This window comes from Rhamphochromis sp. 'chilingali' (assembly GCF_963969265.1).
Source record: "Rhamphochromis sp. 'chilingali' genome assembly, chromosome: 2".
In the NCBI taxonomy this organism is placed as follows: Eukaryota; Metazoa; Chordata; class Actinopteri; order Cichliformes; family Cichlidae; genus Rhamphochromis; species Rhamphochromis sp. 'chilingali'.
In genome coordinates, this window is record NC_137930.1 from 23,808,256 (window position 1) to 23,821,544 (window position 13,289).

The window sequence follows — 13,289 nt, forward strand, 5'->3', positions numbered from 1 at the left end:
TCCGTCAGTGCTTCCTAAAATTTTAGGCCAGCCTACAAATGCCTCTACTCTGGCTTTGTAAAATCAAAAAACTGCAGCAACAATGTTACAACTTAACATATATGGGATTTTTAAGACTGATAGCAACACCAATATTTGGGGATTTTAAAATTGTGATATATCCGCCGATATTTTTGTCTTTCAGACACGCAAAACTTAATTAGATTTTCATAACATTTGTCATTGATATTATTTTATGATATATGCGTGGCTTACACATTCACGTTCTGCCCAACTCTGCTTTGATCAGCTTCAACAAGTGTTGCCAACATGGAAACTGTGCCCTCTGATGAGGAAAGTATGCATCATCAACACTTACAACACAGTTAAAGAATATCTGTCCCGCCTCTTCTTTACTTATAAAATTATAATTGATCAGCTGCTGTAAATATTAATACCAATATATCCACAAATAGCTACTATTGGCTGATTATCTGACTTAAAACAAGGTGTTTTTTTTTTTAATGTACTGTTAGTATGTCTTCCTCCTACAGAAAAAATAAAAACAACATAATTTCTGTTTTCTAATTATAAGAAAATGTCTGGATAATGAGCTGCCAGCACTTAATTTCTCAAAGTGTGAGCCCAAGAAGCAGTACTAATGGGTTTCTTTGATTTACAACAGCAGCACTGCTTTGTAATGTAGAGAAGAAAAAAAACAGACATAAGTAGTTCGTGATATGCGAACAAAATTTCCTTGAACAGTTTTACACTAAAAGAAAAAGCAACAATATTGGGGTGGGTTTTTTTTAGGACTTTAATCCCATAGATTTAGTGGCCCAGCCAATTTAAGATCAAATTAGCCTTTATGCTCCCCGGGATCTAAAATGAGAGAGAGAGCCCTGAATTATATGAACAGAATTTGACAGTCATGTAAAATTAAAAAAAAAAAAAGGTGCTAATAATGAAAAAAATTCTGATTTTTTTGTTTTGTTGTGTTTTTAAACAATGGGTCCACACACACAAAAAAGGGGACATTTTCTGTTATTGAACACAAAGTTCATGTTTCATAACTACAGGACGGTCAATAAGCAATGGTTACCAGATCTTTTTCCAGTTATAAAATTATTTACATATTTTATTTCTTAAAATTTAAGCACAAGAGTCGTACTGACATTTCTTTCATTAACTAAAGCAGCATTTCTTTATCATGTATAAAAACAGATATATTGTTGAAATTGCACTTTTCTTTCTTATATTGTGGTATCTCAGGGATCTGATCTAATCACTGATCTGACCTACAAACATCCAAGTGAACTGTATGTGGCCCATAATGTAAAATGCGTTTGACATCCCTGAGCTACAAGTTTTTTTTAGGTTTAGGAAACATAACGTAAAAGAATGAAATTTTTGTGGACGTTACGAAAATGCATCAAAAAGTTAAAAACGATAGATGAAGGGGTCTTGTTTTATTGTCGTTTACTTATACAAAGAACAACAGAAAAGCAGGCCGAGCTGTTCTCAAAGCATGCCTTACCAGAGCTCTTTGTAAACCTTAATTATTAAGAATTTCCATGATTTAATCTTTCTTAAGCTTTTTTCTAAATTCCCACACTGACAAAAAATTAAAAATGTTTATTTTCAAAGCCATTAGTATTATCTTCTCTCCGCACCAGATACAATCAGTACCTGAACTGTTTTTCCAATAATCTCTCTGACTTCGTTGCAATACTGTGGGAGAAACAGACAGAACCCAGAACGCAAGATAATGAAGCTTTGCGCCGTTTTAGAAAATGATGCCAAGAAGGCGTGGAGATCTGTTTGGCAGAAAGTCTTTCAAAGATTAGATTAACTCCCACCTGTGAGCGCATGGTTTCATTACTATATATTGATTTTACCCTCAATCACCGCTTAATTACTACACTAATACATTTCAGCCCACATTTAAACAGCACTCATCAGCCTTTTTTCCTGGTTAAATGACTGCGAGGCTCAAAATCTCGCAGCAAAATGTCGAGTGGCGCTCTCTCTCACCAGTCCTCGTCATCTGGGATAGTGGCCAGCGGTGGGTTGAGGCAGTAGATGTGGAACGCCATGTTGCACTCATCACACAGCAGCTGCATGTGAGCGTCCTGCTTCCCCCCGCACACGCAGCAGGAGCAGAAACGGCACTCTGCGTCAGGGTCGGCCTTGCAGTGCTTACACTCCGGACCACTCTTTCCTGCAGCATTCATAAATGCAAACACATGTATGAACAGAATGATAATATCATGGTATTCCTGCACTACATAACGACAAAGGATTGGCAGGCGTAGGTTTTGTAGGAGCACTGCAAGGGGACATGTTAAGCATGAGACACATGATTTTCTGCATTATGGTTATTAGGGCAACTTATTCCCAACTGTTTTTATTTAATATTACAAATGCTAGGTCAATCCACACACAGACATAATTTACTCTTCAGTCTTAAGTTGTCAGACTTCATTTTGTTCAAGTAACCTATCTATAATGTGTATTTGTCACATGTTCAAATCAATAATACATTCATTTATTTTGAATAACAGCTATTAGTGTTTCAGCTTGATATCTGCTCATTTCCCAAACGAGAATTTGTTTTCTGGGACGTTTTTTTATGCCAACTGTGCTATTGAAGCAGACTGAAAACAAGAAGGATGGGCTGCACTGTTATAAGACGAGTTGGGCATCAATCACACAGTCAGCAACCACCTGGCAACCTCTGGTCGAAAAATATGTATGTATTCCTTGGCTGGCTGGTAAGAGTTTACTAACTGTCGGTGGGTGAAATCGGTCACAAAGAGGCTTCTGCACAGAGGCTGTCTGCAAACACTTGCTAACTGACCACTGTGCGTGAAACCTGAAAAAAAAGTGCAACAAACCAGGAACACAGAATGTTCCCTTTCAAGGTAAAAAATGGCTCATTACCACTGAAACCGAGTTCTAAAAGGCACAACTTTTACTTTGAGCTGTGTTGCACTCTTCAAAGTTTCACTACTGCTTACAGAGTAGTTGGCAAATGTCTGCAGACAAGTTGGCGCATTCCAGACAAATTACAGGCAACCGTGGCAAACTGCTGGCAATCAAAGCGATGGCAAAGATGTTTTCATTGACATACTGTAATCTTCTTTGTGACCGATTTCACCTAACAACCACTTGCAACCAGTTGGGGGATACTCTTCCATGGTGACTGGTGGTTGGTAGGCAATCTCTAGACCTGAGGAAACTAGCAACAGCACATCTAAACTCAAAAAACAGTGGCTGACAACTTGGTTGGTTTTCAGGCTTTTTAGCAAAATAACAATAATTTAACATCAGTCTTCCTTTTTTTTCTTCTGACTGACACTAATAACTGTTGGTGATACAGTGGCTCTACAAACATTTTTCATGTTGTGAGGAAAAAAAAACAAAACATGTTGACTAAGAATAAAGACCCACTATAGAAAATGTTTTTATTTCTTCTTTTTTCTAACTAATTCCTCAGCTTTTTTTAATTTGTTAACTTTGGGAACAAATGTATGCCTTCTGAATACTGGTGCGCAAACTATTAACGGCAAGTTTTCAGTGCTCAGGATTGAGCTCGTTCATACGTTTAAACTGTCCGTCTGCAGCCGATAGTGCACGAGCTCCTGGTTTCTCAACTTGGTAGATTTCATCCAGAAAGTGAATTTTACAATCCCCAATCACATCTCCAGGACCCCTAAATGGAGAGCATGTGACATGGAAAGGAAAAAAAAAAAAAAAAAAGAGAGAGAGAGAGAGAGAGAGAGAGAGAGAAAAAACACAAGATTTGCCAAACTGATATTCTGATAAAGAAAATAAAACTAGCACTAATGCCTTCACACCTGAAAGCATCACCCTGAAATCTTGAAGGAAGATGCTCACCCGAGGAGGATATTGACTCTGAGCTCTTTATTAGTGCGGGAGGTTTGCTTGAGGGACACAATCTCTGCGTCGAACCAGAAGCCCCTTTCATCTGGTGTCTCCATGTTGTAGTTGACCATCACATGCATGCCCACCTCAAGCTGGTCCCACCGCAGCAGTGTCCTGGCACGTGGTCGCACATCCACCGGTCGCATTTCCACCACACCATTCTCTGGGTAGCTGAGGAGAGACAGATTAAGAGCATGGAATCTTTGTAACAGTTATATAACCCAATTTGTCTCAATGCTGTATGTAAGCTACTACAAATACTGAATATAGTTCTTGTGAAGTGAGCAGTTAACGTACAACTACAATATAAACCCATAGGTTAAATTAAAATGGGAAACTTCTCTATACAAACAGAAAAGGTCTTCACTTGAAATCTTAAACTTAAAATAATCACAGTTGTGATGTACCTTTGAGAAAAACGTAGAATCCCCAGAGGAAAGAAAAGATGGAATATGCAGCCATGTTTTTGGTACAAGCTGATGGACAAGCACTCCAAGTATTTCAAAGCACAATGGGTTAAGTCACAGACTGCTCCACTGATAACAAATAAAACTATTCCTATGAAAGAACGCGCAGATCTAAAGTCTACATGAGCCTCCGAATACTGAAAGTCAAATACGGATAATACTGCACAATTCACATTCTTTTTTGTTGCAGAAAATCTTAATTCTACTTTTTTCTTTACATGTGAATTTAACCGTCTTTGTGTCCAGGGAGAAAATACAGTAGTCACAAATTGTGCAGTTTTTGTAATTTATGATGTCCTTGTGACACCACAGGTCTACTAATTTAAAATCAAATCTATTCATATATTGTAGCTTTTCAGAGAAACATTTCTATAGGAGACATTTGCCCACAACATCTTTCTGACTGGTGATTTGAGAGAAGGATCATAATAGATTCTTACCACCATGATCTCGTGGCACATCTGCACAGAAAATCAATTCAATTCAGCAACCTTGGAACTGCAATTGGAATAACCTCTTACCACTTAACAACTGGACTGTTTTATTTCCAAGAGCTCATGTGTGACTGACAAATTACACATTATACTTTTCAGATATTTTCAGAAGACCTCCACTTGACGTGTTGTTTTCAGAAAAGAAAATGTCCATTACTCTCTACAGCAGCTTTATTATATTCTCTGGGCTCATTTAACCAAGTCATACACTTAACAAAACAAGAAAACTAGTGTGGTTGGACTGAGCTTTAGTCATCTATCAACACAGCACAGTTTCTGGGAAGCACTCCACCTTTTGCTACAGTCAGCAACAGCAGACAAAAGCAAAATTCATAGTTATGGCAGGATTAGGCTAAATAAAACAGAATCAATCAGAATCAGAATACTTTATTAAACTACATTTATTTTACCAAGCAATATAAACACTTTGTCGCATCTTAAACACGTCCAATAGATCCTCGCAAGACACTGACCTTTTCAAGCCAACTGTGGTTAGGCTACAAGCGCAAAGCTAGAAATTTGGCAAAAAAGGTTTGCTCATTATCACGATTCTGAGGAGAATCCAGCTACCTCACAAGGTGATAAACATCTACCAAAATTCTTAAACCCGTCTTTGTGTTAGTTCCAGGTACGAGAAGTTTCCAGGACCACATTTTTGGAATAGACACAAGCACACACCGATTCATGAGATGGAATAGACTGGCATTTATATAGCACTTTTCTTTTGCTACTCACCACTCAAAGCACTTTGCAGATTTTACCCTTTGACATACTCTCATCAGCCACTTCATTAGATAAATCTCAGTTGTGCTGGATTAGAACTGCTTTTGCCTTCAGAACTGTTTTAATTCTTCATGGCACAGTTTCAACAAGCGGCTGGAAACATTCCTCAGAGATTTTGGTCCGTATTGACATGATAGCGTCACACAGATGCTGCAGATTTGTTAGCCACATTCATGGTATGAATGTGGAGCTAAGTGTTACCAGCAACATCTGCCATCTCGGGTGTGTGTCCCTCTGCATTACCTCCCTTAATTTACCTCATTGCTGCAGTTACCGCTTTTACTTTAGAGTTAAAATAGTGTCTCTAATGTTGATTCAAAGTCAACGACTAGCCTGTTCTGCAGTGCTAGTCAGAGCTTTAAGAACTTGCCACTGAGCTTGCCTTGAATGCCCATGTCCGTCAGGACCGTGATGGTTGACTTCCCTGCAATATTTTATGCAGCCAACTTCAACTGTAAACTCATGGTCATGATCAATAAACCAGTTTAAAATGATGTGAATTTTATGACATGGCGCGCTATATTGGTGGAGGATGACGGATATACTGTGGTCATAAAGGGATGGTCAGCATTGATACTCCTGTAGGCTGTGGTGCCTCAACCACAACCAATCCAAGTTGGTACAAAGGTGTAGGAGTGTGTTTATGGGGATTTTTGACCATTCTTCCAGAAGCGCAATTGTGAGAGAAGGCCTGGCTCGTAATCTCCGCTCTAATTCATCCCAAAGGTCTTCTATCGTGTTGAGTTCAGGACCCTGTGCAGGCCAGTCAAGTTCTTCCACACAAAACTTACTCATCCATGTATTTTGGACCTTGGTTTGTAAACTGGTATGCAGTCATGTTGGAACAGGAAGACACCATTCCCAAACTCTTGCCACAAAGTTGGGAGAATGAAATTGTCCAAAATTGCTCGGTATGCTGAAACATTGAGAGTTCCTGCTTCAAACGCCAACTCTTGAAGAAGAAACCTACACCATATTCCCCCTCCACCAAACTACACTTGTCTGAAATGCAGTCAGACAAGTACCGTTCACCTGGCAACTACCAAACCAAATCTGTCCATCAGCTAGCCAGCTGGAGAAGTGTGATACATCACTCTAGAGAGTGACAAATCAGCAGTCCAGTGGCGGCACACTTTAAACCACTGCATCTCATTTGGGGATGTAAGGTAATGCAAGTGCTCAGCCACTGAAACCATTCCATGAAGCTCTCTAAACACTACTCTTGAGCTAATAGACCTCGTGCACGAGAAAATGCTAACTTCCTGGTTTGAGACCGGATGTGGGGTTGTACATTTCCGGTAGCTTTACTTTGCGGTCAATCAGACCGAGAGCAGAAGAGCAGAAGGTGGAAACACTCACCACTGTTGTGTCATAAAAAAAATCTAATGATCAATTTTGACGTTTAAAGAGTTTAGATTGATCAGTTTTTTTCATCACTCAACACAAGCAGAACTGCATTACTGCATGCAGAAGACACATCGTCCACATTCAGAAGCACATCTCTGTATAGTAACTGGTCTTATGATTTAAACAGGCAAATGTTCAGCATTCAAACTACAGGTGAAGAATAGTCAAACTAGATGTTTCCCGTTATCTCGATATCAGCTAGTCAAGTGCAGACCCGCACAGCATGTTAACAAACCGTGAGAAAAAGCCAGAGGTGTGGACTCGAGTCACATGACTTGGACTCGAGTCAGACTCGAGTCATTAATTTTATGACTTTAGACTTGACTTGAAAAAATGTTCTAAGACTTGTGACTTGACTTGGACTTTTACACCAATGACCTGGGACTTGAATTGGACTTGAACCGGTTTACTTGAAAAGACTTGATATTTTACCCCAAATATAAAATTTAACATGCATATTATATAGAGATTGAAAATGTGACGTCATTCAGGGGTAAACCGCAAAGGATTCTGGGAACTCGTGGCAAGAGGTACTAGCGCAAGCAGGCTTTCAATTGAAATCAGTCACACAGCGATAAAAAGAAACACAAAAATGTCAAGAAGCTGTTGTATTATTAACTGCAATAGCCGGTCGCATGACAGCCACGGGAAGCCGACAGGTAAAGAGATCGGTTGTTATCACAAAGAGGCTTCTGCACAGAGGCTGTCTGCAAACACTTGCTAACTGACCACTGTGCGTGAAACCTGAAAAAAAAAGTGCAACAAACCAGGAACACAGAATGTTCCCTTTCAAGGTAAAAAATGGCTCATTACCACTGAAACCGAGTTCTAAAAGGCACAACTTTTACTTTGAGCTGTGTTGCACTCTTCAAAGTTTCACTACTGCTTACAGAGTAGTTGGCAAATGTCTGCAGACAAGTTGGCGCATTCCAGACAAATTACCTGCAACCGTGGCAAACTGCTGGCAATCAAAGCGATGGCAAAGATGTTTTCATTGACATACTGTAATCTTCTTTGTGACCGATTTCACCTAACAACCACTTGCAACCAGTTGGGGGATACTCTTCCATGGTGACTGGTGGTTGGTAGGCAATCTCTAGACCTGAGGAAACTAGCAACAGCACATCTAAACTCAAAAAACAGTGGCTGACAACTTGGTTGGTTTTCAGGCTTTTTAGCAAAATAACAATAATTTAACATCAGTCTTCCTTTTTTTCTTCTGACTGACACTAATAACTGTTGGTGATACAGTGGCTCTACAAACATTTTTCATGTTGTGAGGAAAAAAAAACAAAACATGTTGACTAAGAATAAAGACCCACTATAGAAAATGTTTTTATTTCTTCTTTTTTCTAACTAATTCCTCAGCTTTTTTTAATTTGTTAACTTTGGGAACAAATGTATGCCTTCTGTAAGACTTGACTTGAAAAAATGTTCTAAGACTTGTGACTTGACTTGGACTTTTACACCAATGACCTGGGACTTGAACCGGTTTACTTGAAAAGACTTGATATTTCACCCCAAATATAAAATTTAACATGCATATTATATAGAGATTGAAAATGTGACGTCATTCAGGGGTAAACCGCAAAGGATTCTGGGAACTCGTGGCAAGAGGTACTAGCGCAAGCAGGCTTTCAATTGAAATCAGTCACACAGCGATAAAAAGAAACACAAAAATGTCAAGAAGCTGTTGTATTATTAACTGCAATAGCCGGTCGCATGACAGCCACGGGAAGCCGACGGGTAAAGAGATCGGTTGTTATCGGATTACGTCGTTGAAGAGAAATTGTTCGAGCCATGTTTCCGAAGTAACAAAGAGGCGACGGGTGGCCTGGATTGCAGCCATTCAAAGATCAAATATAACGTCCCAGAACACTCCAGCTCACAGGTTAGTCTGCTCCAAGCATTTACACGAAGGTCAGTGTTTTTTAGTAGTTAATACGTCATTTTCATAACATAATTGGTGATATAGGTTACAAGCAAGTCTGGCGCTGAACAGAAATTGTTGCACTATGCTCCTTTATTTATTGTGCATAAATAGTGAATTGTCCTGACACAATATTGCGTTTCGCTTCTGTTATTACCATGGTACATTGACAAAAACATATACTTTTATTCACAGGATAAAACAGGTTTTTTGTATCACTAATTGCCCAGTACGATTACAGCATACAGTATTATTGTCACTGCTACATTTCTGTAACGCGTACCAGAAATTATTTCCACTACTAATTAATTACCGTTGAGCTCAAAGGTCCTATTAATAAACGGTTAACGAATGTGTATTTATGAAGACAATTTGTGAGACTGGTAAACTTATGATACGTACGATGGTCTTTCGTTCTACACGGTACATTTCAAGGTCCTGCACCCATCCGGCGGTAAACTGTACCTGGGCTTGTTGCAGTGACCTGAAGTTACTAAACTTCATGAGTGTATGCACTCACTCCAAGAACCGTATGATTATAAATATGCATATAAATATGCTACGATGAGATACCTGACTTCATCTAACTAGCAAATGTTGTCCAGGCTACGTTGGTGATGCAGTTTTTTTTTAATGTGTATGATATTTTTGTCATGCGATTTTAAAGCCGGTCCTACAACCGCATCCAAGAATAACATGCAGCTTATCTCAGAACTGTCGGTGAAAATTATTCTTGGAGCTAGGTTTAATTGAGCTGCATTTTAAAGAGGTGCAATTTCACAATTTGTGTATATTTTCTAAGTTCACTATTTTGTCACGTGTTGAGAAAAACACAGATTTTAAAATTACATGGTCTAATATTTACATTTAGCATATAACTGCAACATGCTTTTTTCATATTTTTTTAAAGATTCGAAAGGACTTGAAATTCAAAGTTTCAGACTTGTGACTTGACTCGGACTTTTACACCAGTGACTTGAGACTCGACTCTGACTTGCCTGACATTACTTGAGACTTGACTTGAGACTTGAGGATAAAGACTTGAGACTTACTTGAGACTTGCAAAACAATGACTTGGTCCCACCTCTGGAAAAAGCCACAGAAAAAATGAATGATTGCTGATAAGGGTTTCTATACATTAGTATTTACGAAGGGTATGTTGTGACTTACCTTCAAAATTACAGTGGTCCCTCGCTATAACGCGGTTCACCTTTCACCTCGCTTTTTCGCGGATTTTGTAGTGCAAGTTTGCATGCTTATTTTTACGTCACATTGTGTCCTGCGTCCTGATCGCTGCAGACGATCTCCTCCCTGACGTCTCTCCTGTACAGTACGGAATCGCTGCATCGATGCTAGCAGTGTGACTCTGACGAGCAGTACTGTATGTCCATGATGTCCACGAAACTTTTGCACCGTCAAAAAATAAAATTGGCTACTTGATTTCACCTATCGCTGGTTATTTTTAGAACATAACACCCGCGATAAACGAGGGACCACTGTTTACAGATACTGAGAACTATAACATTTGAATCCCTTTTCTCCTTTGCTCTGAGGCGGGGGAAAATATCGAAAAGTCGATGAACATCATTTACAGATATATTGGGTAAATGCCCAAGACATCTATAGAAATGTAAATCGCTGCTGATTCATTCATTTGCTTAACTTGTTTTGGACCGTAAACAAGGCGCGAATAGGACACCGGAAACAAAGCTCCCCACAGGAGTTCCCGCACCGGAAGTAGCATATGCTAACGTGCACATAGTCCCAGTGTATGTGTATTTTGATCTCTAGCAATTTGCCTTGATCATACCTACATTCACTAATTTGCTGCCAGATTTGCCCTGAACATGTGTACTAATGAAGTGGCCAGTTAATACGTTCTGTATTATTCAATATTTTTATACATAAAGCGCACCGGATTAGAAGGGGCATTAAGCGAAACAAAATAGATAAGTCAAACTTTATTCAACCCATTCACAATAACTCTCAAAAGTTGTAACACATAAAATACAGAACAATGCACTCACTTTTCCCGTTCATTCCTCTTCCGCGAATCCAAATTCTTCTGGATCTTCTTTTCAGTGATCTTGTTCTTGCAGCAGACGCGAGAAATGACCCGCTGTTCGTCGTGATCCTCTGGCAGTTGCTGCGAGATAGTAGTATTTGTGGAGATGGAGAAATTACGCCTTTTCATAAAACGGAAGCACCAAGAAGGACCTCCTTGAAAGTCGTCGAGCTTCATGTCTCGTGCTATTGCTGTTGCCTTTTGTCGAATAGAGGCTGTAGAGACGTGTCTACCTGCTGTTCTCTGTTCAATAACCCACTGTTCAATCGTGTCCTCTAATTGTGGCCATCTCTCTTTGTTCCCTCGGAAACTCTGTCTGGTCTCCTCTACTTGGCGCAGTTCATCTTCTTGCTTCCTCCATTTCCGTACCATTGATTCATTAATTCGGAATTCTCTTGAAGCTGCTCTATTCCCAAGTTGAATTGCGCGACTGATAGCCTTGAGTTTTAAACTCGCTTCGTAAGCATATCTCTTAACACGTGCCATTTTGGGGTCCACACACCTTTATGTTGAATCACAGTACGTGTTACTCCGCGAGGCTCCTGAACGGCATTATGGCTACGGTAGCCGTAATGCTCCAACAATCCATCAAGCGGCGCGGGTTCGTAGCTTACCAAAGTCGCGCAAAAACATTTTGACAAATTTTTGAGCGCCGTGTACCACATGAAATCGGTTCGAGATCAGTAAGCACAACCAGAATTGATACATAAGGCGCACTGTCGATTTTGAGAAAATTAAAAGATTTTAAGTGCACCTTACAGTTTGAAAGCTAAGGTAATCAGTGCTTTATTCGCTGTATACTTGGATTAATTATTTAACTTAATATGGACGTCTTTGAATTTTAGACGGTCATTGTCTGCAAAGTAGTCTTTACAAAGTATTTAAAATTAACTTAATCAAATATTTTCTTTAGGGTTGTGTTTAAATGTTCATTTAAAATCCTCAAAATGGACGACTGAACACAAAAAACGCTTAAGTCGAATACAACAGTTTTATATTTATTATATATATATTTCTTTCCAGATGTGCTTGTGGTGAAAACCATTTTTGGCCAAGAGGAAAAACATTAGCACAGCCTGTATAATTTTAAATCTACCTCTGTTGCCAAATGGCGATTTAAACAAGTGAGAAATGGCTTCTTGTCTAGCAAACTCCCGGTGACTATAGGGAGGTTAATTGTGCAGGTTCTCTGCATGCCAATCATCATCAAGCTGTAAGGATCAGACCTAACTCAGGATAAACTGACAGCTTGTTTGCTTGCTTGCCAATAGCTGGGATTATGCGTACAGATGAACAATGTGTTTAACGGCATAATGGCCCACAGACTCGGTCCGTTCACAAACTGTGTGTGTGTGGGGGGGCTCATGTTGGAAGAAGTAGAGAATTGTGTGCATGAACGAGCAGTGCATGCGTGTGTTTCTCTGGAAAGCTGAGCCTAAAACTGACCACTGACTCAGAAATCAACAATGCCCCGTTGTGCTCAGCTAAAAATGCCAAGAACACCCAACATATTACAAATTTATTGTGGAAGATTTTATGCTGCTTTACTTACTTCTTGCTTTACTGTCTATTGATAAGCCTTTGGGGCCTATTTGAAGGCATTTTAAACTGACTGGAGAGAGCCCACAGAGACCAAAATGTAAGCTGTGGCACAGCTAGTGTGCTCCCAGGAAGTGGAGGCTGAGGCTCATTTATGGGATTTCCTCTTTTAGGCCCAGGGGATTACTGTGGTTTTAGAAAGAGTGGGGTGAATACAAGCAATAACACCCACCCCCAGACAAACATCAACATGCACATGCGTTACAAACACACATGTGAGAGAGGAATATCGGCTTTGGCTCTCAATGGGGTTTAAACAGGAAGCAGAGGCAGAAGTACTATAAATTGTAACTCAGTCCTCTGCATGTAAATATAAACAACAACAACTTTTGAGGACAGACAATCTGATTAACAGTGACGTCAACAGTCTAATACGATTCAGTTATTTTCATACGCTTGTAAACGGTAGCAGAATTACATCATGGGTGCACTACAATTAATTTAATGGGAAACATGACTGCACGCTGCCTCAGATGAATTAAAACAAGGCCACTGTCTCTGCATTCCATTGTGTTAAAAGCTTCAGAAAGACTTTGCTATTATTTTTGTTTGTTTGTTTGTTTTTCTATTTCTGGGGTCAGACAGGATTGGTTATTAAGTTTATTCACACAGACTGA

General features: G+C 39.5%; 1 protein-coding gene across 3 annotated transcripts in view; it reads right to left on the reverse strand.

The window, feature by feature from the left end:
* Nucleotides 1-13,289, reverse strand: part of uhrf2 (ubiquitin like with PHD and ring finger domains 2) — a 49,520-nt gene that overhangs the window by 12,152 nt on the left and 24,079 nt on the right. For 2 of the 3 annotated variants that reach the window (XM_080874367.1, XM_080874366.1), the window contains exons 4-6: nt 3,880-4,098; nt 3,585-3,694; nt 2,014-2,200 (exon numbers count right to left, since the gene is read on the reverse strand). In XM_080874367.1, the coding sequence (XP_080730493.1) occupies nt 2,014-2,200; nt 3,585-3,694; nt 3,880-4,098 (516 nt within the window). Of the gene's footprint in view, nt 1-2,013; nt 2,201-3,584; nt 3,695-3,879; nt 4,099-11,035; nt 11,630-13,289 lie in introns of those variants that run through there. The other variant, XM_080874368.1, reaches the window with a different exon arrangement.